This window comes from Hippoglossus stenolepis, chromosome 10, assembly GCF_022539355.2.
Source record: "Hippoglossus stenolepis isolate QCI-W04-F060 chromosome 10, HSTE1.2, whole genome shotgun sequence".
In the NCBI taxonomy this organism is placed as follows: domain Eukaryota; kingdom Metazoa; phylum Chordata; class Actinopteri; order Pleuronectiformes; family Pleuronectidae; genus Hippoglossus; species Hippoglossus stenolepis.
This window is the reverse complement of record NC_061492.1, coordinates 10,627,289-10,647,462: the sequence shown is the minus strand read 5'-3', so window position 1 is coordinate 10,647,462 and position 20,174 is coordinate 10,627,289. Positions and strand designations below refer to the sequence as shown.

The following is a 20,174-nucleotide window of genomic DNA, read 5'->3' as shown; positions in this document are numbered from 1 at the left end:
ACAAATAACAGTCGCCAAACATTAGAGCGACTGAAATACATTGTCAGAGCGGAGACGAGCGTAGTTTAGTCCGATCCGTGTGTAGGGACGGGATCAAATGTGTCAAACCCTAAGGGGCCACACCCTCCTTTGTTCGGAGACATGTTGTGTTACCCATGTCACAAGAAGAGCCAGTGCTCAGTTACCGGAGCACAGTAACATGATGACCTCTCACAGCTGCAACTTAAGTTCTAAGTTACAACATCTGTTTCCATTACAACACAACACAGGGTGTAAAATTAACCATACCTCAGTACATGGTTGGAAACATTTGACCTAGTTGCAGGTAGAATCCATTTTCTCCTTCCTGATACCGGCTCCGATATCTGGACTTCGGCTGATACCAGTGCATTCATGAAGAGAACTTATAAAATGTATATTTTAACAGCGGTATGCTGTATGGAAATGATGATTGCTACCATTGTTGTATGGCCTAGCTCAGATTCAACCCTTTGGAAACAAACCGAACTTCTCTTATAATCTAGTGTGACGGTCAAAACTACAAAAAGGACGTAAAGAAAACAACAATTTGTACAATTTAAATGAAACACACATGAGTAGGATTATTTTATATTGAATTTCTGCCAATAGATCCCTTTCACCTAAACCTTACACACTGAACCTTTAAGCTACATGACGGGAAATTACTTCTTTGCCAATCTGAAAACAGTAAAAGCAAGTTGCAGTGCAGCGCAATCTGGGTGAAAGGAATATACTTTAAATTCATGGTAACTGATCGGTACATAGATTTGCGTACTTGCCGTTGTTGACCCAGCATTTATCGGCAGTATCGGAAGCATTTCAAATGTTGGTATCAGTAATAGTCTAGTTGCTGACTTACATTAGAAGCATTTTCTATCAAATCTCAATCGACGCTCAATCAAAACCACAATGCTGAGGCTACTTTAGTGGTTGTATGCACACTTACTGGTTCCTCTATAATGGCTGTGATAAAATAGGCCACAAACTGGAGGAAAAACACACATCTAATCCCAAGTAACCTCTCTGCATGAATGGCTCATTCTTCCAATTTTCTCAACAATCATTAATTTCCACCTGAATAACGACAGTAATGCTCATTTTACACCTGAGCACACGTTATATCTGTGTTGTGAGCTGTCCGGTCGAATCACGGGAGGGCAGAGAGACATGAAGGTTAACGAGCAGGGCGCAGACACCTTCCAGTCTGGAGGTAACATGAAGAGAAGGTGAAAAAAAATGAAAAGACAGAGCGACCGCGGAGTGAAAAGGACGAGCTCCCACTATTATTACAAAATGATCCGAGAGGAATCAGACAGGAGGGAAGAATGTAAAGCAGGTCTAAACTCCCAAATGCAGGCGTCACATTCCAGCTGCCCAACCATCTGAGACAGATTAAAAGTGTAGCTGCACGTTTACAGTCTACATCAGGCGGTGAACCGACCCATGGAGGAGAGAGAGAGAGAGAGAGAGAGAGAGAGAGAGAATGCAGGGTGCATTAATAATCCAGAAAGTCTAATAACACAGAGAGCCACAACAACAAGTGTAACAGGACGTCGGTTTCGAGACAAATCAATTAATCTGGCATTAACTGACCCAGTTCACAGTATATGAACAAATAAGTGAGAGGAAAGACGTGTAAAACAGAAAAAAATATTTTTCAGGGCAGAAGCCAGCAAACACTAACCACAAGGTGGCAGCAAAGCACCAAAAAACAAAAGTCACAATGGTAAATCCAACAGGGGAACCCATGGACTATACTCAAGGCTCAACTTTGAATTCTTGCTGATTCTTGGCATTTATTTTCTCTAAACTCAGACTGATACGTCAGATGTTTTATTTTTTCTTTTGCTTAATATGAAGCTTCATGGTGTGGGCCTACCTGCAGGTAGCGCGCCTGGTGAGCAGAGAGGGCCTCTCCCAGAGGAACCACCACTTTATCTACGCTGCGCTGGTGGGAGTGGGCCCTGATGTCAGGGCTTTCCTCTGAACGCAGCTCGATGTGGGAGATGAGCAAATTAGAGATCACCGACTGCACCGACTGCAGGGATGGAAGAAAAGAGGAATGGTGGAGTCAAGACTTGCTAATTATTGTTTACAGCCCATTAGACCAAAAAACAATAAAATAACTGTAGATTCTTTTTACCTTTGTATCCCCCCCTGGGGTTGCGCTCAGGGCCAGGATGCGGAATTGCAGAGTTTGGCTCCCGAGCTGTCTGATCACCTGAGTGTCAGAGAGAAGAGTAAGTAGAGGACATTACCGGCATCATTTATAAATGGACAGAAGATTTAATAAACTAAGTGTTCCAACGCAAACCTGAGGAGGCATCGCTACAAGAAAAACACAAGTTGGCAAGTAGCTAAAGTCCTCTAATATGGTATGTGTCATTTTATTTCCCAATACAACAATAAATCATAGTGCAGTGCATTTTCTCGAAAACCAATTAAGAATCTGTTCATGGATAAAGTAACCAGGTGGGAATGTTAACATGAGCTGGTGGAATTGATACGAAATGAAAGAGAAATCTGACGAATCAAGGTACGTAATTACATTGATGAAAAACATTATACAGTATTATTGCCAGTAGGTATCCCAGCTCATTGATTTACATTTTTCCACCATGGTCTTGTAGCACAACAAGAGATGCTAGAGGGATACAGGGAAAGCTTCCTTGGCAAACATCACCCAATCCTAGTATATATTAATAAAAGTTTCACATTGAGTTCAAGATGCTTTGCCTTTTAAAAAATTACAGGTAGCTAGGTAGCTACAGCTATAACTAGAGCACCTCCAACGGTGGAGTGAACTTCCTGTGCTTTCCCTGCATCTTCAGCTTTCACAGTCCAAAGACATTGAGGTTTATTGGAGTCTCTAAATTGTCCGTAAGTGTAAACCTGAGTGTGAATGTTTGCTTGTCAGCTGGGATTGGCTGCAGCTTCCCCACTGTTAAAATCTGGATATTAAGAAGTATAGATATGGGATTGTTAAAAACTGCTCCATAAGTCTGACTTCAGCCTCCACAGATGTTTGACAACCTTTAAAGTTCGAGAGTGAGGTTTACTTGATGAAGAACTGTCACTTTAAAATGAGTTTATTGAAGGTTCACTATGAGAATTGGCCTTTGAGAGCAAAATACAACAATAATATAGTCAGCCCTGACATGAAAGTGAACAGAAATGAAAGCTGTGCTCATCCGTGGGAAGCGTGCGTACCTGACAGTAAGCGTGGTTGCCCAGCGCCTTGTGGGCCTCATCGATCACCACACACTTCACCTGCTGCGCTGGGCAGGTGCCTCTGGACAAATCGTTCACCATCACCTGAGGGGTGAGGAAGAAGAGGCGCTTGGACCTCCATATCGCCTGTCTCTGCTTTGCTGCTGTGCTGCCTGTGGGTAGGTAGAGCCTGTCCTGTTAGTTATACCTTAAAGGGATGGTTCACCCAAAAAATGAAAATTCACTCATTATCTACTCATCACTACGCCGATGGAGGTGGTGGGTGAAGTGTTTGAGTCCACAAAACACTTTCGGAGTTTCAGGGGTAAACAACGTTGCAGCCAAATCCAATTCAATTTGTGGATGACACCACAGGAGCAGTATGGAGGCATGTTTGAAGAAGTGGTCACCATTTACTTCAATTGAATTGGATTACCCCCTGAAACTCCTAAAGTGTCTCATGGACTCAAACACTTCACCCACCACCTCCATCGGAATAGTGATTAGTAGATGATGAGTGAATTTCATTTTTGGGTGAAGTATCCCTTTAAAGATAATATAGATTTTTGCATTTTATACATTTATACATATTATACCTGTCAGCTCAGCCATGTGGGCCTGTGGGGTCCCCATCACTTTATAGCAGGCTTCGATCTGCTGTGCCACCAGGGGTTTGGTGGGGGCCATGAACACGATCTTCCCCGATGGATACCAGCGGTAGAAGTTGTACATGACCACAGAGGCGATGAAGGTTTTCCCCAGACCAGTGGGCAGACACACCAGCGTGTTGTGGAACAGAGCCGCCTCTGAGATCTTCAGCTGGTACTCCCTGAGGGGGTAGTTGGTGGGGTAGATCCACACTTTAGCTGAGGAGCTGTCAAAGCCGGGGAGCTCTGGGTATGTCTGCCCAGCTGATGGGGCTGGAGACCCGGCACTGGCCTCTGCTCCTGCAGGGTTGTCATCTTGGGGAAAGTTCGCATTGTCAAGTCTCAGGCTCTTTTCAGCCTCGTAGACAGCAACCACCATGAGATCATCGTCGTCATCTTCATCTGCACAGGGCTCCCCTGTCCTCACTGGGGTCTGCGCCGGGTGTGAGGACCCCTGACCGATCTCAGTCCACAGGGGGTTAGGAGGAGGAAGTGTTGCGGGGACCTGAGATGAGTTGCTCGGGGTTGTCCTGCGCCGTCCAGCGGCTTTCACGCCATCTTTCCTCGGTTGAGCGGATTTGTTTTGGGGCGCGGCGGAGCCCCACGTCTGGAACAAAGTCCTCTGGTTGGAACCGGCGCTCATGTTTGTTAACTTGAGGCGAAAAACTTAAACTTAAAGCGACACGTGACGAGCAGCAACATCACAAACCGAATATGCAACAGACGCGGGGTCACTTCCGCTAACAGTTTTCCAAGATAAAGCACCACGTACATGACGACGGTCCTATTCTGGAGTCATTTCGGTCAATTGAATACGGATTTTATCATAAATCTGTAATTGCACTGTGTTTACGGTGATAAAATTAGCTAAATATTCAACCGGTTTACGCACACGGTTAAATTCCGCACCGGGGTGCTTTTATTTTTTAAGTTTGACACCGGAACCAAATCAAAGGTTTGACTTCTTCTCCCGCTTTCCGTAGCACGCTCCTTCACGTTACCATAGCAATGGAGAGGAGGAAGTGGGAGAAGACACTCACACACTTTCAGGTAATAACGTCAACTACGTAAAATAACTCACCTGCTTTAAAGTCGAGTTTCGTCTTTAAACCTACAGACATCTTGCTGTACTTAGCTACTTAAGCTAACCGTTGAAAGCAGCTGCTGGTGTTAGCTATTGTTTTAGCATCAAGTTTCTGTAGTTATCACTCGTCCATCAATCACTTTCTGTTTGTATAACGCATATTCACAAATCACACTTTGTCTCATGGGGCTTAACGAGGTGCGACATCCTCTGTTCTTAACCCTCAACAAGGAAAAACTACCAAAACAAACACTATTAAGGGAAAGGGAAAACGTAGAAACCTCAGAGAGAGTAACAATCACCAACACGATCCACATATGTAGATATGTATGTACATATGTTGTGTTGTATTTGATTCCTGTATGTTGTATATAGTTTATGATACGCAAGTTGCAAACGCTTAAATAAAGTTACTTGAATTGAATTTTAAGTTGAAGTTGTGCTCTCCCCTCCTCTTCTCATTAGGCGCGTGCACGTGGATACCTGGTGAGACGGGAAGTAGGTCGTGCACGTGAAGACTTTGAGGACATAGTGAACGAGATTGATGGAGGTCTGAAGCACCTGCAGTGGAGGAGCAGGGTTATCCCCATCCCTCACTTCACAGACACTGTAAGTAACATGTTATGATGAGAAGGGCATTCATCAGCTTTTTGATGAGTTTCTCATACTTTCAATGTCCACGTTTCATCAGGACGACCCGTTTCTACGACCTAGCAGCGATGCCAGCGAGGCTTCAGATCCAGGACTAGATGTCAGCACCTGTCCTCGGAGATCTAGAGCAGCGCCATCGCGGGACAGAGAGGAAGCTCAGACTCTCCTTTTGCAGAAGATAGAGGCTGAGAGAGATGGGTCAGGGTCCAAAGGCCAAGCCCATCTTTCCAGTGACTGTGACGGAGACGTGGAGGGCCCTGGACAGAGGGAGCAGGAGGGAGATAAACATGAAGAGGCAGGGGAGAGCATAGGAGACTCCACCACCCTCTGGAGCAGTTTGGAGCTGGATGTGAACCACAGTAACTGTCACCAGGGTGAGAGTTGGCCTCGTTATTTTCATAATCTTATAACATATTAAAATGTGTGAGGAAAAAGCACATCACAGTTTTCAAGAACTCAAGGAGATGTCTACATATTGTTTGATATTGCCAAAAGAACATAAACCAATGATATGCAATGTACAAAGCATAAAACTTTTAGTTTTTTAGAAGCTAGAAAAATTTTAAATAAAGTCTATCGACTAATAAATTGATAAAGTTTCAACACAAATCTTGTGTAAGCACTGGAAAAACAGATGTTGTTTACTATGCAATAGATGAGTCAGTGACCTCTGTCTACATTTTTAAATGGCCTCAAGAAAATTGACCAAACACGCAAAAAAGTACTGTCAACAAGTTAGGATGTCTCAGCATAGTGTGATGTTTTTTTCACTCGTGTAGTGGAGCGAAAAAAACAGGAGGAGAAGTAAAAAGATTTTAACCATAATAATTGTATGGTGTGTTGTTTCACATTTTGTTTCACATCTGGTGTAGCGAGGAGACCTTACCAGTCATTTAGAATTTTCTCATCTCCTGTTCAGATCCCCAGCAGTATTGCTTGGCTCAGGAGGTGCCACGCACACCGGAGGCCCTGCGTCTCCATAGAAACACGCTGACCATGGAGCTGGTCTGGCTTCAACAGGCCATTGAAAGCAGGAAAAAGGTGAGACGGAGAAAGGGAGAGATGTAGTGTTTCCTTACGGTCATTCAGCAGTGGCAGTCTCCTGCTGAAAGAAAATTGCCTCGACTGTGCAAGGCAGAATTTATTCAGTGGCCCCAGAAGATAAGTCAGTACAAAAGGTCAAAGAAGTAGCATTAATTTGGTGAATACTTTCCCCAGTGCGTGCGTTCAAGAACTGTCGGATGGCCGCATGCCCTCTCTCCTCACTCCCCCACTGACCTGCCCTAACTTTACACTTTAACAATAAACACCATCAAAAATCACAAGTTATTAGGACCCGCACAGGACTTGAAGTTTACTTTGTGTTTGTTTGATTTGCTCTAGAGTTTATTTAAACACAAAGACAACATTTACTGTAATCTAGATTTGGACTCAGAATTCTGTGTTTTTCGTGTTTGTCATGTTTGTCTATGTATGTAATTATTCGAACTGTAACCCCCAAACCCTATATAGATTTGTGGTCATGTATTTGGAGTGTCTTGCTCACTCATCCATAACTTAACAGAACACAAATTTTAGTTTTTTTGTTTGTTTAGCTTTATTTGAGACTTATCAGTGCAAATATAAGATTCATAAATAACAAATTACAAAAGAAATATAGAAATACAAATAATGACACTTACAAATATTTGTTTCCGAGAGCAAGATGAGTTTAGTCGTAGTTAGTGTCAGTTTGAGTCAGTTAATTGAAACGTAAATTTATACGTAAAAGTCCTCAGCACAGCACGAAAGGTGGGGACTTTACCGTTTAATGATCATTTTCCCTTTTTCTTCTTCCCCTCCAGTACTTATCACTGAAGGACAGACTGACCATATCCTGACAGCACAAGTCATCTGTATGAAGTTAATAATATGGGACTATAGGCCTGACATCTGTCCATCACCAGAAGTCACTCTGACATCAACAGTTTAAACAGTTTTTACAATAATTTAAAGAAATTATCTATAAAAAACGTTTCTCGTGTGTTTGATTAAACATGTGTTTGTTGTTAATGTAAAAAATAAATAAATAAATGTTATTTTTCTAAAACGGTTTCTCTTTGGTGTTTTTTTTGTTTGTTGTCAGTGCACTAGTTTAACTTATATTGTCCTCGTAGCATGAGTTGCAAGAGGCCGAGGTAGTTAACTATTGTGTAGGAAGAAACTCTATTGAAATGAGCTCATGGGAGGATCCGTGGCTCTAAACAAGTTTGTGTTTAGTCTCACAGAAGCTCAAATTTCCCATGTAGACGATGGACTCCAATGAATGAGCGCCTCACTCATCACAGGGCGCTCATTCACACCAGAGGCTCCTATTAAACTGCTGTTGTCATATGCTATAAGTGTCACTAAAGGTTAAAATATATATCCCAAGATGCCCTTTCCTACAAAAAAAGCCTAATTTTGATTGTTATAGTTAAAAAGACTTGTGAGGATATTTTAAAATAAAAGTAATGACTCTGTCACCTTCTGGTTCTTGCTCTTGCCTGTGTCCATGATATATTCCTATTGAAGTGAGCTAACAACGCAGCCACCCACCCATTCTCCCCTCCTCTATCTGTGTCTTTTGTTGTGGTTGCTGCCGATGGTTTGACCCGCAAAGCCAGTCATTGCTGGCCACGCTGCCATAGCAACCAGGAAATACTCACCGCCATCAGTGGAGTAGTGAGTGAGAGTGTGTTAGAGGGAACAGCGACGAGCAGAACGTGGTGAGTGGGAGTCCAGACACACCACAACAACAGGAGGGGACAGATTTTCACCTTTGCCTTCTATCCTGCGATCTCCCTGCTTCTTCTTCCACCTTCACCTTCACCGGCTTGTCACTGACTGAGCTGCGTCTGTACGGATCAGAGATCATGTGTTTGTATTGATGTGTTGTTGTTGCACAAGTTTGACCCAAAAACTGAGAGTGTGAGTGTATCTGTTGTGTGGAAATGGTCAGTGAATGCCACTTTGGAAATGACTTAACAATTGTGTGCGTGGACTCAAAAATGCTAAAAAGCCTTTTTGAAATGTGTTTGTGTGTGTGTGTGTCACAGCTGGCTCAAAGATGGCTGGTAGCACTGCAGCCACCACCGCCCTCCTGCCTCCGGTGAAGAACGTGGTGGTGTACAGGAATGGTGACCCCTTCTACAGTGGACGGAGGTTCGTGGTCAACCAGCGACAAGTGGGCACCATGGAGGCTTTTCTGAACGAGGTGACCCAGAACATCGGTGCCCAGCTCGCCATCAGGACCCTGTACACCCCGAGGCAGGGCCACAGGGTCGCAGACCTCCAGGACCTTCGGACGGGAGCCCAGTACGTCGCTGCTGGCTTTGAGAGGTTCAAGAAACTGGAGTGAGTACTGAAGACATTTCTCTAATAGAAGGCTTACAGTCTTTAAACCAGATGTTTTGTTGTTTGTAAAAAAGTATTGTTGTGTTCATTTCTTTATCATATCTGTTGTCTTCGTGAACAGCTACCTGAGCGTAGGAGCAAAAAAGCAGCCTGCCACCCGTGAAGAACCCCAGGTAGGTTTATTTTCTCATATGGGCCACTTCCTTTTAATAGTACAGTCCATCATTCATTAATCCCAGTCTAACCAGGAGGAATGCACCACCAGTCGATTCATTTGAACACCTGCCAAGTCAAATATACAATCGACTGCAGGATTTTCCATTACGGATAAAAGTTCCCAATTGCCTGTAAACGAGACGACACGTGTTACATTTCTTTGTTACGTTCTTTGTGCATGTTCATAGGTCACTCTTTGCTCGTAACTTCCTCCTGGTGTCAGGGGCTGTCATGTAAATTAGCGTTAATAATAGGCTAAAGACTGTTCTGTCCATGGTGGCCTTTCAAGCCTCTCATGTGACATTAGACGCAGTAATTACAGTCGGATATCGTCAGAGATCCCAGAGATTATCAGAGATTAATTATATCCACCGACACACACTCAAAGATATCAGTCCCACAAATGTGCCTGATTTCTTTCATTAATATACATGAATTATTCCCTGAGTCAATGGTGAGAATGTCAAAAAATCTCATACTGTAACAGAAAGTGATGAATTTTGGATCCGCCCCAAAATATAATGTATTCTTTCTTGGCCTGCAAACCAAGTTTAGTGGAAATCCGTTCAGTAGTTTTTCTGTTGGATATTGTCAGAGATCAGAAAATCCGAGAGATTATCAGATGTTTAATTCACTGAATGAATTTGAACTCAACTCATGGCACTCAGCAGAGTGCATACCTCCGCATAACAGTCCCCTTAAATTCAATGTAGCCGCAACAAAGTGCACACACTTATAGATCAGATCACTAAATGTGCCTGACTTCAAGATCCATGAATTATTCGCTGGGAAACTGGTGAAAATGACTTTTCGCATTGACATCTCACAATGTTAAAGAAAGTCCATCCATCCATTGTCTTCCCCTTATCCGGGCTCAGGTTGTGGAGGTAGCTGAACAGGAAGAGTACCCCAGACATCCCTCTAACTAGCCGCAATTTCTAGCTCCTCCTGGGGGATCCCGTGGCGTTCCTAGGACAGATGGGATATGAAGTCCCTCTAGCAAGTTCTGGGTCAGCCCCAGGGTTTCCTCCCAGTTGGGCGTGCCCAATAATCCTGTTAAAGACAGTGAAAAACGAATTCCTGAATAAATCCGGAATCACGCCGAAATTTAATGGGTTCTTTCTTGGACCTCGTCCTATCCTTCCACTAAGTTTCATTGAAATCCATTTTGGAGTTTTTGCATAATCCTGCTGTTAAACACACAAACCAACCAATAAACTAAAATGGCGCATACATCCACCTTATGAAACACTATAAAATTCCCTAAATCCAGATTTCTATTCGGATCTGCATCATCAAGATCCTTAAATTAGTCTCTGGGAGTCTCTTGCACTGGATCCGGATCCTTTGGTCATGCCCCACGCCTCCACAACATTTCATGGAAATTGGTTGAGTAGTTTTTGAGTTGTCCTCCTAACAATCAAACAAACCAATCAACCAACAATCACTTGGACAAAGGCAAAAGCATAACCTCCCTGCCAGAAGAAATGATGAAGATGTAGCATTACTGTAGGCATAAGCTCTCTTAAAATTCAAATTGCTTTCAAAGCAACACACACAAGAACACACTCAGAGCCACTCAAGCCCACAAGTGCTCGCTTTGTATTCTCACCAGCTGGCAGCAACGCCCGCCTGGTTCTTCAGACGCAGATTGTGTTCTCAGTCTTAAACCGTCAGTGTTACTTTTCTGCAGAACATAAAAGAGTACAGAGTAATTGTGTGTGCCTTGGGTGTCTGCCATGTGGAAAGCAGATTTGTTTTATCTGGAGTCCGGGGGTTTTAAAGTCTCACATGCCTGCGTTGCGGTTGCTGTGTAGCAATGCAGGAAGTGTGTCCGTATAAGTGAGCATCTGATCCTGCCGGCGAAACAAAGAGTTAATGCTTCCGGACAATGTTATCAGGCCGCGTGCATGTCTGGGCAGGCCTCTCTGTAAATGCATTAAATCGCTGCCCCTTCAAAGCAAAAACAATAAGGGAAGATTATCAATGACGAGCTTTGCTCTGAGTTGATTTGTTCCAGCTATTCTGGCTAAGCAGACACGGATATTGGCAGCAGATTTCATTGATATGAGACAACGGAACGGCGGAGCCCGAGAGGATCAGATACGCTTCGTTAAAGTGTCATTGCAGAAGTGGCAGCGTGACGTCAGTTTCCATGGCTGCAGCGTTCGTGCTGACATGAGCAGAATAGTTAGTCAGTCATTACACATTTGGGTTACGTGATTTTGCAGTGATGGACGTTCGGTATAATTGAGGTGCAGGACATGGATGATGTAAATCTAATGAGGGAACGTTCAATATTGCTGAGGAAATGATGACATTATGATGTTGAGCTGTACCACGCATCTGATTTTCTGAATGTCTCCTCCAGGCTAAAGCAGCACAGAGGCCAAATGTTTCAGCTAAATGGAGGAAGTTTATACCTGTGCCCTGCATTATACAGTGAGTTGGACAAACACACATATAATGATCATTAGCACATGAAGACTGTATCTCAGAGGGACTTAAAATAGGATTTCCATGTACATATGTATTTTGTAGTTTAGTGGAAAAATGCATCATATAATTCAGAGGAAAGGTCTGAGGGTCACCATTGTTTATACAGATCATCCTTAAGGGAACTAGATACTAGGTACTAGATTAAATGGCAATCCATACAATAGTTGTCTAGATATTTCTCTCAAAACCACAAATGTCATCACCATGGTGGAACTAGAGTAAAATCAGAGGATGGACCGACAAAGTCATTAGCTGCCATCCTCTGAGGACCATGAATGTGTCCATTTTGTGTTGGTGAAGTAGCTCTTTAGATATTTCACATAACTTTGACCCAGTGATCGACAAGTCAGGGGATAAAAGTCAGTGTGGATACCCAACCTGAGCCTGTAGGGGCCCATTGGTATAACATTGGTGACCATCAGACCTTTCCTCTAGCGCCATCATCAGGCCACGTTTTGCTGGACTTCACAAGACATCCCATCGTGGCCAATACAGACATGAAGAATTACAGTGACCAAAAACTCTTCCTGTGTCCTGTTTTCAAAGACAAAACGCAAACTTGTGCTTTGATGCTTGTGTTCAGTGTTTTCCGTAATGGCGATATCCTATGTCCGCCATTTCGGTTCATCATTCCTCGGAGCATGCAGCAGGATCTGGAGCAGGTCCTGAGTCTGGTCACAGAGAAGGTCTGTCTGCGAACAGGAGCCGTGCGCAGGTCTGTGACACTGACAGATATATAAATATACGTCTGTAGAAATGCACTAAATCAAAGCTCTACTTGATCAGGTTGTGTTCTTTGGAGGGAGTGACTGTGACCTCAGCTGGGGAGCTGGAGACCGGCCACTGCTACGTTGCCGTGGGAACCGAGAGGTTTAAGAAACTTCCATATGTGGAGCTGCTGGTTTCAAACGCTGCAGACAGGTATTGTTATGCAGGGTCCTCTATACGAGTCCTTGTACGCATGTATGTTTATGGGCTTCTTTGCAAACGAATATGAACAAAAAGATAATATGTACTCTTATCTCTTACTTTTTTCACACTTTATTGTGTAGATATTACCCAGGAAAGAGAAGACTGATGAGAAGAGCTGAGGTACAGTCAATTAAAACTGTAAAGCATTCCCTTATTTATTATTTTTATTGTAATTCTGTTTAAATTTTATAACAATTGTCATTTCACTTTTATAATTTCATTTGTTTTCAATTGTGCACTGTGAAGCACATTGTTATCTGGATTTTGAAAAGTGACCTATGAGTAAAGATTATTATTATTTCTTAAAATACAGTCTTTAGATTGTTTTAATGCAGCAACATTCCAGGCCTGACTTACAGCATTCGAAAAACTAACTGAAAAACCAATCTGTCATGTCTTTTATATTTATATGTATGTATATTATATTTTTCTCTCAGAACAGGAAAACAGGAAGTGGTCCAGCAGACCAGTACAGCGACTCTGCTCTCCTCGACTCCCCAGAAGTAAAAACAATTCAATCCTCCTCTGTATTTTATTGACACTAGAGGATCTATATTGGGACTGTTAATTGGTTTGGTGTCTATGAATACACAAGTGATCAGGCTTTTTTTCCCTCTATGTGTAATACTCAGTCAGATGGTCGGAGGGTGAAGTCAACAGGAGACGAAGCTGGGCCTCCACAAGCCTCACAGCAGAGGAGCAGGAGACAGGGAGCAGATGAGATGTCTGCATTCTTTGCCAGGCCGGTGAAGATCCGTAAGAACAGAGGTCAGACAAGACTGCCGCCCAGTAATAGATCTGGCCAGGAGCTGTATCAAATCTTAACTTAATATATAGTCTGATGTTTTCATATTCAAAATAAGTAAAATAAATGAGTCATACTGATGTCTGTTTATCACAGTCCAGCCCAGCATCTTTAAAAGAGCGGCACGGAAGAGGAGAGAGGAGGTGCGAGGAGCTGAGGAGGTGCAGGAGGATGAGAATACAGCTACAGAGATTCCTGTTGACCAGGTTAACGTTCATCTCTGTGTTTTGTACAATGCTGCAGTTAAAAGATAGAAAATATTGCACAAGGGAAAAAATGTAACACTGAAAGACGTAAACAAACATCTGTCCCTCGTTTCCTTTCAAAGAGAGTGGCAGAAATAGTGGAGGATGAAGAAGGGAACCACACAGACGATCCTCTGCACAGCACACAGGAGGTAAGCATCAAGTATAAATTTTCATTTTGCTCCAAATACTTGTCTTTTACATTCATTCACTCAATTACAGTGTGGGGCATTTTTTTGACACAGTGGCCGGACATTGAGGTTATAATGTTAGATATTATAAAATGATGATGGTCTGGATGAGAATTTGTGCAATGGTGCTATTGCTGGAGTATAGTTTGCACAGAGGAGAGTTTAAAAAGTATTATATTTGATAATAACAATATTTAACAGATAATCTGAAAATGGAAAAAGCAAAAAACCTCAAACCACACAAATAGAATGAAAAACAAGTGCAATATGTGTGAATGGGTGGTTACGTTTGCAGGACACGCTTGTCTTAATGAACTGGTTCAGTTAATTTATTCTGGGTAAATGGGTTCGTATGACATTTTCTTTTTCTCAAGAAGCCAGAGTCATCTCAACAAAATGGCGTAGAAGCGACAGAAAACTGGATGGAGAAGTCTGCTGAAATACAGGTACACAGAGCAACACACACTTGAAGCAACAATCATGCCGCTCAGTGGAGGGAAGAGTCCCCTTGAAATCAATTGCACCAAATTGCACACTTATAGATGTAAGTCCCCTAAATATGCCTGGTTTTGTTCATCGGGATCCTTGAATTATTCCCTAGGAAATCTTTAAAATTATTTTAAAAATCTCACAATGTTAAAGAAAGAGAGAAAAATCCTTGGATCTGCCCCTTTGTCCAGATCCGACCCAAATTTGAATGGATTCCTTCTTGGCACATGTTCCATCCTTCCAGCTAACTAACTAACAAAGGGACAGGGGCTAAATATAACTTTTGTACAAGTAACTTCTTACATTTATTTGTACATGGACACAAGAACGCAGCAGTCACTTTGTATCTCGTTTCTAAAGGAACCTGAGCTGGAGCACACACCTCCAAGACCTTCATCATCCACTTCTCAGGATTCTCAGGGAAAGAACAGGGAGGAAAAGGCAAGTGTACCCACCTCACAATGTAATCACATGACATTATCATCATCATCACCATGACCAGGCCCAGTGAAGATGGTTTCACTGTTTTAATGAATTGTTCTAACAGGTTGACCCACAGGATGTCCCATCAAACACAGCAGAACAGAACCTCCAGGAGGACAACTAGTGAATGAGGAGCACGGAGGATTCAAGGTCGCGTCAGCATAACGAGCCCTGAACCACAGCAGATAACCAGGAAGTTACTGCTTCAACAGAACCTATGCAGCTGAATGAATGTTATAGTTAGTAGTACTTAAACTGTGGTGATGAGCCAAGTAACATCAATTTATGTTGTTTTGTTTCAGAAAACTTAAAGAGACAAGAATGTGACTTTGCTCAGACGTAATTAGAACAAACACAACAGGAAGTGGAGACAATATCATGTTGTATGATACATTTGCAAAGACTAATGATCAAAGAGTGAAATCATAAGACTATATTTAACGATGGATATCACATTTCCATTTCCTCCCACTATCCACAAATGAAGCCAAAATATCCCGGATATGAACGCTGCCATCTTGTGCATTCGAAGCCAGAGTGTGTGCAGTTGTGATTGGAGGATAGAGATGGCAAAGGTCCAACTCAACCAGCTGTCAGTCACGTTGTTTTGAAATCATCAAATAACTATTTAAAACCAAACTTACCAAAAAACAACGAGCACTCGAACAAACCTATAATGATAGAAACCATCTTTGAGAAAAAGAGTATTTAGATTTTTGTTTTAGAACTACAGCCATGCTAGCACCTCTTTCAAGCTGTACCCAGGCACAGTGGTGTTAAATGCTAACATCACCATGTTAGCATGCTCCTTGTGACAGTGCTTTCACTGGCCTAGTTTAGTGTGTTAGCATGCTAACACTTCCTGACTGGCAGTAAACAGCTGAGAAAGATGTAACATAAACCAAAGTGTTGAAACTGAAATTTTGACCTTGTGATGGTTTTGGATAAAAGTTGACAAAGCAATTCATCCAACACTTGTTGAGACATTTCAATGCAAATTAAACTGTCATCCCCAGAGCCACACTACTAGCATGGCTAATAAAAAACTTAACACCATAAGCTTCACGTGGGTTGTATTTGTTACAGGGATTTGCATTTGATTGCATTACATTGTAAAGTGTAAGTGATATTGTGACCACACTGTTTTACAGGGACAATTCTGACGTAGATGTGAGTAGATGGCATTAATTTACAATGTGTACATAAGAGACAATATTTGTGACGTTTGAAGTCTTAACTGTGTCTGATATGTGAAGAATAAACATGACAAATTATGTTTTGCTAACATTTGTTTTTATAATTTCAACTACATGACAAGCTGAATAGATGCAATAAAGTCATCTGTACAGTGCTGTGTCAATTTAAAAATACTGTGAAAATAAAAACATTAAGATACATGTGAATTCTTTCTGAATACTGTTGAAAGAGAAAACATGGTCACTCACACTCACAGTACTTAGTTGTGCTTTATTACTGCTTCACAAAGGACTTGAGACAGTAACAGTGGTACCTCTACCTCAGTATTAAATCATATATACACAGTACAAAACTGCATTATCCTCCTGCTAAGCAGTTAATGTCCCAGTTAGACCAGGAGGTGACATCTCTTTGGTCCATTTTAAACACCAGCTTTATTTGAATTTGTTCTCTATTTTTATGCAGATGCCAGTCCCATGGCGGGGCAGCAGGGTGCCTACGAGTAAAAGTTAACAACCACCAACCACCGATCTCTATGTGAGCACCATAAATCTAACCTAGCTCCGGGGTGAACTCCACATGAACTCACTTCCCCTTCCAACTCCGTGAGAGGCTCTGACCAGGTCTCCTGAAGCTCACGCTGAGTTCATTTAGGCACAATTCAGCACAACTGTTGCTCCGAGGAGACGTTTTCTGAATCTAAATTGGCCCCTTCAGTCCTGCTCTAGCGTCTAACACCTTCTTTACTTCCTGCCGAGGAAACATTTGAAGTTACGCAAGAATTTGCTCCAATTCCGATCTCCGTCAGTGCACAGACTGGGTTATATTCTGCTGCCCTGTGTCTTTGTCCTCGATGGAACTTATCACACACAGAGTGATTCCAGCCATGGTGAGAAACATCCCGGCAACAGCCTCTGCAGAGCGAGGGGAGGGGGAGGATAGACAGAACATAAAAGTTAAAAAAGAGAAGTTATAACAAAACCAGGGCAGTAAAGCTGCTTTCACACATGCTCTGAACTACGAACATGTGCCTGATATTTTCCAAATGGGCTGTATGCAAATGTTTGAGTTGATTGCTCCAGACATTTTCCAGAGTTTGTGTCTTGGAGCGTCTTAATTCCTAGATCTGACCTTCATAGGAATCAACATCACTGGCCGTGTGTGACTGGCCCGATACAGGAAAACAAGCTTGTGTATGAGTATCAGCGACATTTCAGACTTACGTTTGCCTCCAAACTCTTCACCCAGTAACTTGCCGGTGAGCAGAGTGCAAAGGAATGTGAGAGAGTTGGCCACAGGGACAACGAAAGATAACTCTGGATAAAGAGTGGGAGAATATTAGATACAACATTTTGCTAACAAAAGTATTTCAACTCAAAGTGATCAATATTGCTGTTAAACAAATTTTTTTCTCAATATATCTAACTTAGTAATAAGGAACTGCATGAAAAAAAAAAATATATATATATGCACAGAAACAACTATAGTTCAATGTAATTAAACCGTAATTTAAAGGATATGCTGTTATACTGTTAATGCACAGTAATTAAATCCTGACACAATCAGCATGAGAATCTTTTCCGTCTCTACTATCCACGTATCATACAACTTGAATGTAGCGATTCCTTGTGACAGTGAAGGAATTTACATGTACACTAATATTCCACCTATTGGCCTTATTCTGAATAAGACAATACTCAGATTATGGTGTTTAGATTAATTGCTAAAAGAATATTCTGTTCATAATTTTGAAAAGCTACAACTCATGCATGTGTCATCAAGCAGTTGGTAACTTTTGTATGTCGATGTTTTCGCAAAATACTGTGAAAACTCCAGTATGACATTATGACACTGTCCATGTAAACGTACTAATTTATGTGTCATGGCTGGAAAAGTGCAGATGTTGTTAATAACATTAATCAATGGCTCTACATTTACGTGCATTCTTTCATTGGGAAAGATTTATTGTAAATACAATTTAATGAAATTGTGCTATCATTGATGATATTCTCTAGACCCATGTTTCTCAGGCCAGGACATGTTTAAATATCTGCTGAGTGAACCCTACAGTTTTCAGTGCAGGTCTCTTTTTCACATTAGACATTTTGACAGGTGTTCATGATAACATTAACAATATCTCTGTCCCTATAATTAATGTCATCATTTACAAATGTTTTTCTCCTACTGTGACATGTCAAAATGTCTACAGTTAGAAAGAAGGGCCTGTGACAGAGGAGACCATCAGACTGTGAAGAAGTGAAACCTCGAGTGTCTGGCTCACCTGCGGTGGAGAGTGTATAGTAGTAGACCAAAGAGCCACACTGGTTCAGGAGGAAAGGGACCAGGTACTGATGGAGAAGGCAGAGAGAGTGAAATTAATCCAAATATAAGGAAAAGCAATGATATCACACATGTGACAGGTAGATTTTACCAGCTGAGAACCACAGCTAAATTAAAGTCTTGTTTATCCACAAAAAGATCTAGAAACATTTGTCCATGCTTTTATCAGCTCTACTTCCTGACTCCACACTCCAAACGCAGCTGCTAGACTTTTTAGGTATTAATAAAAAGCTACACATCACAGACCTACTCAGTTAAATATACTGTAGATAGTATAAACTCAAAGACCAACTGCATGCAGGCATTAAAGCTGTTCAGATGTGTTGAAATTATTAAAAAGCTAATTGAGACTGTTACTTTAAAAATTAGCTAACAAAAAAAGGCAACTTAATTTACACTATTTCTTAAACTACTTACTTTTTTTTTTTATAATAAAAGGCTTTCTGTTATTGTAATAACTTTATTTGATTTGACAGTCAGTTGTTGACTACACATAGACATGGATAAATTTAATATTTCCACATTCTGCCCCCAGCTCACTGAGGTCATCCTCACAGCAACTCCAACCTTTTCAATCTTGCATTTAATCCAGTTTGAGTCTGTCTCATGATTGTGGTCATTCTTAACATGATGTGGCTCGGAGGTTAGAGCGGTCATCCTCTAACCAGAAGGTCAGCACCATGATCCCAGTCTTCAACGTGCTGAAGTGTCCTTGGGCAAGATACTGAGCCCCAAATTGCTGCACATAGATGCACTGTATGAATGTGTGTGTAAATAGGTGACTGTAAAACTGTTCTGTACAGAGCTTTAACTGGTCATCAGTCTGTATTAATACAGACCATTTAACATTTCTGCCTTTTGCTGTATCTGCCTCTTTTTAGATTAGTTATTTCTAGCAATGTACATCTTATATTTTCTCCATGCTCGTGTTCCTTTGTCATAATTGTAAAGCACCTGTTGATTCTGGACCCATTAAGTATCTATCTATCTGATTGAAATGTGAACTGCTGTCAGCTTTTACCTTTGTGTTGAGGAACAGAAACTTGACCTCAGCCAGCAGCTGACTCGTTCTGCTGGAGCCGCTCACATCCTCTATCCCCGCGGAGCCTCTCTTCAGGAAGGGGTTGGTGCAGCCCCACAGCACCGACACCAACAGGAGACTGAGCAGCTCCACTGCAAGGGAACACACCCCAGTCACCACTAATATCACCTGCTAGTGATGTCTGCTAGTAGTCTGTCTGTATGTCTGTAATACCTGTTTAACATTAGCTTAGCCGTGGGGGCTAATAGTAAATACAGTCTATGGTAAAACACATTGCGGTTAGCATCTGGGCTACAGACGTTCGCCAGAGTAAGCTAACTTCCTTAGCATGAATTATTTTTGTTCCTTAGCATAGTGTCAGCCACTGTTGGGTTTGTTTTGCGTTACTAAGCCTGGTAATGAAGAGGAAACTGGTCTAAATCAGAACACACACGTGGTTTAAAGAGAACAGTGAATATGAGGATGAATTAGCTTGTTAGCTTCACTCACCCACAGTCACCATCTTGATGTAAACAGCCGCTGTGGAGTCGCGTTCAAGAGCGCTCCGTGTTTGTGATTAAACATCAATGTTCGTAAAAAAAATGAATGCCCTTAATTATATCCATATGATATAATATATATGTAATATTATATCTGATGTTATACCAATAATAAATTCAATTGAATGAAGTTAAATAACTTCTTTTACTGAAGAGTTCGTTTAGAAA

General features: G+C 41.8%; 4 protein-coding genes across 6 annotated transcripts in view; 2 read left to right on the top strand and 2 right to left on the bottom strand.

Annotated features, from left to right (window-relative positions):
• The window catches only part of fancm (FA complementation group M), a 44,837-nt gene extending 40,217 nt beyond the window's left edge, over positions 1–4,620 (bottom strand). The window contains exons 1-4 of the mRNA XM_047341740.1: positions 3,828–4,620; positions 3,232–3,404; positions 2,165–2,242; positions 1,901–2,059 (exon numbers count right to left, since the gene is read on the bottom strand). Coding sequence (XP_047197696.1) covers positions 1,901–2,059; positions 2,165–2,242; positions 3,232–3,404; positions 3,828–4,521 — 1,104 coding nt within the window. The 5' untranslated portion in view covers positions 4,522–4,620. The remainder of the gene's footprint in view (positions 1–1,900; positions 2,060–2,164; positions 2,243–3,231; positions 3,405–3,827) is intronic.
• Positions 4,621–4,722: 102 nt separating this feature from the next.
• iqcc (IQ motif containing C) lies at positions 4,723–7,606 on the top strand. The gene is made up of 5 exons (XM_035168790.1): positions 4,723–4,928; positions 5,428–5,571; positions 5,654–5,987; positions 6,533–6,654; positions 7,458–7,606. The coding sequence occupies exons 1-5, from the start codon at positions 4,887–4,889 to the stop codon at positions 7,491–7,493; spliced, it is 678 nt and encodes a 225-aa protein (XP_035024681.1). The 5' UTR covers positions 4,723–4,886; the 3' UTR covers positions 7,494–7,606.
• A 626-nt stretch (positions 7,607–8,232) lies between these two features.
• On the top strand, positions 8,233–16,283 carry dcdc2b (doublecortin domain containing 2B). Of its 3 annotated transcripts, none has more exons than XM_035168961.2 (14): positions 8,233–8,360; positions 8,691–8,988; positions 9,110–9,161; positions 11,576–11,646; positions 12,287–12,418; positions 12,490–12,624; positions 12,756–12,795; positions 13,113–13,178; positions 13,308–13,443; positions 13,577–13,686; positions 13,809–13,877; positions 14,291–14,362; positions 14,766–14,846; positions 14,953–16,283. In XM_035168961.2, exons 2-14 carry the CDS (start codon positions 8,702–8,704, stop codon positions 15,010–15,012), a joined length of 1,311 nt encoding a protein of 436 aa, XP_035024852.1. In that variant the 5' UTR covers positions 8,233–8,360; positions 8,691–8,701; the 3' UTR covers positions 15,013–16,283. The 3 variants fall into 3 exon arrangements, with proteins under 3 accessions (XP_035024852.1, XP_035024853.1, XP_035024851.1); XM_035168962.2 differs by having other exon boundaries at positions 8,315–8,491; positions 14,294–14,362; XM_035168960.2 differs by having other exon boundaries at positions 8,315–8,491.
• Positions 16,284–16,335: 52 nt separating this feature from the next.
• On the bottom strand, positions 16,336–20,092 carry tmem234 (transmembrane protein 234). Its single transcript, XM_035168963.1, has 5 exons — positions 19,957–20,092; positions 19,447–19,598; positions 18,367–18,433; positions 17,309–17,401; positions 16,336–16,999 (listed from the first exon to the last, which is right to left on the bottom strand). Exons 1-5 carry the CDS (start codon positions 19,967–19,969, stop codon positions 16,890–16,892), a joined length of 435 nt encoding a protein of 144 aa, XP_035024854.1. The 5' UTR covers positions 19,970–20,092; the 3' UTR covers positions 16,336–16,889.
• Between the last annotated feature and the right edge of the window lie 82 nt (positions 20,093–20,174).